Source organism: Pygoscelis adeliae, unplaced genomic scaffold (assembly GCF_000699105.1).
Source record: "Pygoscelis adeliae isolate BGI_AS28 unplaced genomic scaffold, ASM69910v1 Scaffold482, whole genome shotgun sequence".
NCBI lineage: Eukaryota > Metazoa > Chordata > Aves > Sphenisciformes > Spheniscidae > Pygoscelis > Pygoscelis adeliae.
The window spans coordinates 124,325-129,472 of NW_008824192.1; the positions used below are offsets into that span (position 1 = coordinate 124,325).

The window sequence follows — 5,148 nt, forward strand, 5'->3', positions numbered from 1 at the left end:
GTAGGGAAGAGGTTTAGTCCTACTGACACCCGCAGCCATGGCCCAGGGCTCAGCCCCGTCAGGCTAGCCAAATCGCCTGCCCAGCCCCTGCATTCGGGGGCCGTCAACTGTCCGATCCCCTGATGCACGCCATCTTGATGGATGCTCGTAGGATGTAGGGGCAAGAGCTGAGCCCGCCTTCGCAGGGGGAACACTGGGACTCCGCGCAGGAGAAGCAGGGCAGGGAGGAACAGAAAGCTTTGGGAGAGGGATGCCGTTAGCTTGCAGAGGCCGTTGACATTTCAAGCAAGGCTGTGTAAGCAGTGGGGTCAGATGCAGAAGGGTATGGTCTCCTGGGACACTTGAACATCCCTGTCTCCATCCGTGCTCTGCAAAACGTCTCGTGTGTTAGCAGGTAGCAGAGGGCGATGAGACTTCTGCCCCGTGGCCCCCAGAGCAGGGGGGTGGGAGTGAGCTGCAGGAGCAGGGCCACGGCAGCAGGTCTCCTCTGCCCGGGATGAAGCCCCATCCATGTCTGCTGGTCGGGGCACTGGAAACATGCCTTGTACCAGGAACCAGCCGGGGCTGCCTGCAGCCCTTGGCAGATGCTGGAGGAAGGGGCTGGGGTGGGGGTGCAGACCTGTCCTTCCCTCGGGCTCCCCCAGGCACCAGCAATTTGTGTTTCAGGGATCTTCTGAGCCAACACTGGCATCTTTGCATTCAGCAGCCCCAACGGATTTTCTCTCTTAAGTGTGTCGAAGCACTTTGCAAATCCACCTGAGCTTCAGCGCTTGCAGCATCCTGCCCTGCCTGAGGAGCAGACCTCATTTTGGGGAGGGTAACCCTCCCTTCTCACCCCTGTTGAGCTGTCCTTGGGTTGGACGGGGAGGTGGCTGAGCTCAGCGGGCAGTAAATGAGATTGTGCCCGTGTTGCATTCCTCTTGCCCTAGGTGATGTACTTCAGCTCGCTCTTCCCCTACGTGGTGCTGGTTTGCTTTTTGGTGCGGGGACTTCTGCTGCGTGGGGCGGTGGATGGGATCATGCACATGTTCACGCCCAAGGTAAGAGTCTCCAAGCCCAGCAGACTCCAAGCAGGTTCTCCTCCCGGCTGGTCACACCCTATTACCCAGAGTACCAACCCCAAACTACCTCGGAGATCCTGATATATCATCGGGATGTGCCAGCAGCACCCTAAATACGGGGTATGGCCAGGACAGCCGAGAGCCTCGCAAACTCACCACCCTGGAGCTGCTTTGAGCCTTAGCATCACTCCCGTCACCTTTAGGTGCCCAGATGCCAGGGTTGGGGTGTGGGGGTGCCCAAGGCGATATATTTAAAGACTTCATGGGAAGATGCTGGCTGGCAGCAAAACCTCTGCTGGTGGTATGCATCCGTTAACTAATTAATTAAGCAGAGATGTAAATGAGTCAGCTCAGCCGGCGAGGCTGTTAGAAGATGTTAATTATGATCTCTTGATGAATGATGCTCGGAGGCCTCCAGCCTGCAGCTCTGGCTGGCAGGAGAGGCGGGATGTGGCTGGGGGGGGACGGGAGGTTAAACAAACCCGCCAGCCGAGACGTTTGATTTCAAGTGCTCCAGGCGCTCCAGAGGCAAGAGGTGGCTGGGGGAGGATGGAGACCCATCGCTGGGTGGCGCGTGGCTCCCTCGGGTGGGGGGACGGGGATTGCCAGCTCCCCAGGGCAGGTGGGTAGCCCACTGGGAAGATGTAGGACTTTGCACTGGGAGATCGGGCACCCAGCTTGGGGTCTGGGGCAGATGGAGCACTCAGAGACACGGTCAGGTCAAATCTTCGCCTGCCCTTCTCCATGCCTCGGTTTTCCCCTCTGTGGGAAAGAGAAAAAGGACCTATGAGTGCTGGGTAATGCAAGACCTGATTGTGGTAGATCAAAGCATGTCCATGGCTGCTCCAAATCCAGCCCAGGCTGTAGGCACAGCAGCCTTTTAATTTAGCTCTGGCTCCACTGGGATGAGTTGTGGGGCCACCAAATCACCTAACTTCTTCTTCTGTCTCCCCTCCAAGCTGGACAAGATGCTGGACCCTCAGGTGTGGCGGGAGGCAGCTACACAGGTTTTCTTCGCCTTGGGCTTGGGCTTCGGAGGAGTCATCGCCTTCTCCAGCTACAACAAGCAGGACAACAACTGCCACTTTGATGCCACGCTGGTCTCCTTCATCAACTTCTTCACGTCCGTCCTGGCCACCCTGGTTGTATTTGCTGTGCTGGGCTTCAAGGCCAACATCATGAATGAGAAATGCGTGGTGGAGTAAGATTTGCTTTTTCTCTGTTTGGGGTGGGCAGGTCTTTGCTACTGCTGGTTGTGGTGGGTCTGAGGGCAGTCGAGTAAGTGCTCTGGAGCTGGGTGATACTGTGTTCTGGTGGACCCGGGTTCCTGATAGTCAAGACGTGGATCTCCAGACATGTCCCACTGTAGCTGAGGGAGTTGGGTGTTCAGCTCCTCCAACCTAAAATCCAGCCCTAAGATGGGCTCTTAGTCTGCAAATTGAGGGTAAATCCAACATGTCTAGTCACATCACCTGGGTTTCCCCCAGTTTCCACTCATCGTAGGGTCCAGTTGTCTGCAAGGTTAAGGGAGCTGCTATGCTGTACCCTAGAAGCGGCTGGAGGAAGGTGAAGTTGTGCACCTAGATATCTTTTGTTATCTTTAGACAGTGAGCTGCATCCATAAAAATCTGGGCCATGCAGTGTGGAGTCCCAGAGCAGGAGATAAACCTGAGAAGGAAGCGCAGAGAGCGCATTCCCTGGTGGGCCCCCATCTGCATCCTCTGTCATGTAGCTAATGCAATGTTTACTTACACCCTGGGAAACTGCAAAGAGGTCCTCTGACTGAGACCTGGGTAACGTGACCCAGGGAGGTTCATCCTGCCTGGGGCAAAGGGCTTGCATGGTCAGGCCCTGTCCTCCACCCTGGGAGGAAGGGGACATCTCTGGGTGACCAGACTCTGCTCTTCCTTAGGAATGCTGAGAAGATCTTGGGCTACCTGAACACCAACGTGCTGAGCCATGACCTCATCCCACCCCACGTGAACTTCTCCCACCTCACAGCCAAAGACTACAATGAGATGTACAGGGTGATCATGACAGTGAAAGAGGGGCACTTCAAAGAACTGGGCTTGGACGCCTGCCTGTTGGAGGACGAACTCAACAAGGTACCTGGTGGCACTCCTAGTAGGACCAGGAGGTCACCTACCCCCATTGCCTCTCCCTGGTAGGAGCTGCTCGACTTGTGTCACCCTGGCACATGGATCTGGAAAAACTATTTTGAGAGACCCTCCAGGGATGGGAATTCCCCGTCCTTGTGGTCTTCCCCAGCACACAGTGGTCCTTCCTGGGATGGGGGAAAGGTTTGCCCATAGCAAGTCTAGCAGGGTCATCACCGATTCCGGGCTGGGGTACCAGGCTGGATTTTTCTTTTCTTGAAGAGTGGTTCAGTGAGAGAGACCTGAGGCATGCAGGGGCTCTTGCAGGCTGTGTCCCTGACACATTTCTTCTCATCTTTTGGTCCTCTCTCCCCCTGAACAGTCGGTGCAAGGAACTGGCCTGGCCTTCATTGCCTTCACAGAAGCCATGACCCACTTCCCAGCCTCACCGTTTTGGTCCGTCATGTTCTTCCTGATGCTGATAAACCTGGGGTTGGGGAGCATGATCGGGACCATGTCAGGCATCACTACGCCCATCATCGACACCTTCAAGGTGCGGAAGGAAGTGTTCACAGGTGAGGTCTTTTCTCCTGCAACCTCCTGGGGAAGGGGTGGAGGGTCCCCATTGCCCTGGGGAGTGGCTCCAGAAGAGAGTGGACACAGTGGATGTGTACTGGGCCCTGCTAATGCAGGGAATGGACCTTGTGATGGAGGCCTCCGTTCCCCTTGGGGTGCTCTGCTGACCATGCCCGTTTGCTCCCCACAGTTGGTTGCTGCATTTTTGCCTTCGTGGTGGGACTGATCTTTGTGCAGCGCTCTGGGAATTACTTTGTCACTATGTTTGACGATTATTCAGCCACGCTGCCGCTCACGGTCGTGGTCATCCTGGAGAACATCGCTGTGGCCTGGATTTACGGCACCAAGAAGTAAGGTGTTTGTACAACAAAAAGAATAACTGCGCTGTAACTGCTGGCTAAAAAAAACCCCTCCTTCCAGCTCTTTTCCATATGACTTTTTCCCCCGGAGGCCAGCTCTGATGGAGCAAATGCCCCAGGGGCAGCTACCTCCATAGAGGCAGGAACTCAGTTCACCTTGATCCTCTTGCGCCCTAGGTGTAACCCAGCCCCAGGAGCAGGCCCTTCTAGTGGGTATCTACTGTTGGTTGTGGTGCTCTGTCACTTGTGATTATCCTTTTGTCTGAGGTTTCCAGGTCCTTCTGGAAGGGGACCTTCTTCCCCTCAGTGCCTGTCCTTGTTCGTAAGTTGGCCAGAGCAAAGGAGGCTTTGGCTAATGCTCAAACGGCCTTTTCCTTAGGAGGTTCCCAACCATTCCTACAGGCTTGAAGGACACTGAGATGCTTGCCTGGATCAGCTGGGTTCTTCTTCAGGCTCTACCTTGAGCATAATTTACAGTGGGGGCTCCTGGGAGGCAGTTTGTCACTTGAAGGTGGGGAACGGCATGGTTCCATCTCTTCTTCTTGGCAGGTTCATGCAGGAGCTGACGGAAATGCTGGGTTTCCGCCCCTATCAGTTCTACTACTACACCTGGAAGTACGTCTCTCCCATCTGCATGGCCGTGCTCATGACCGCCAGCATCATCCAGCTGGGAGTGAGCCCCCCGGGCTACAGTGCATGGATCAGAGAGGAGGTGAGCACAGCTCCCTTCCCTGCAGCCACCTTCGCCCCAGGTCCAGGCTGAGCAGGGGGCAGCTGAGAGCTTGCAGACCACCCTGCTCTTCACAGCTCTGCTCATTTCTCCTCCCCTCTGCTGCTGGGAGATGTCCTGCTTGTGGCTGCTCATCCTCTGCAAGCAATCAGGTTTGTCCACACTGCCCAGAAGTCTCCAGCTCTGACCATGGGCTGAAGTTTGAGCTTGGATTTTGGTTTGCTTCCACAGCTACACGCTGTGTGCAGGACCATGTCCTTTTCCTTGATTTGAACCCACCTTCTGATAGCTTCATGTGGTGCCCTGAGGATGAAGTCTGGCAGCAG

General features: G+C 55.6%; 1 protein-coding gene across 2 annotated transcripts in view; it reads left to right on the forward strand.

Annotated features, from left to right (window-relative positions):
• SLC6A17 (solute carrier family 6 (neutral amino acid transporter), member 17) overlaps window positions 1-5,148 on the forward strand; it is an 11,188-nt gene that overhangs the window by 5,583 nt on the left and 457 nt on the right. Inside the window, exons 5-10 of one of the 2 annotated variants that reach the window (XM_009334728.1) lie at window positions 930-1,040; window positions 2,021-2,262; window positions 2,974-3,173; window positions 3,550-3,732; window positions 3,924-4,083; window positions 4,642-4,804. In XM_009334728.1, coding sequence (XP_009333003.1) covers window positions 930-1,040; window positions 2,021-2,262; window positions 2,974-3,173; window positions 3,550-3,732; window positions 3,924-4,083; window positions 4,642-4,804 — 1,059 coding nt within the window. Of the gene's footprint in view, window positions 1-929; window positions 1,041-2,020; window positions 2,263-2,973; window positions 3,174-3,539; window positions 3,733-3,923; window positions 4,084-4,641; window positions 4,805-5,148 lie in introns of both variants that reach the window. The other variant, XM_009334727.1, reaches the window with a different exon arrangement.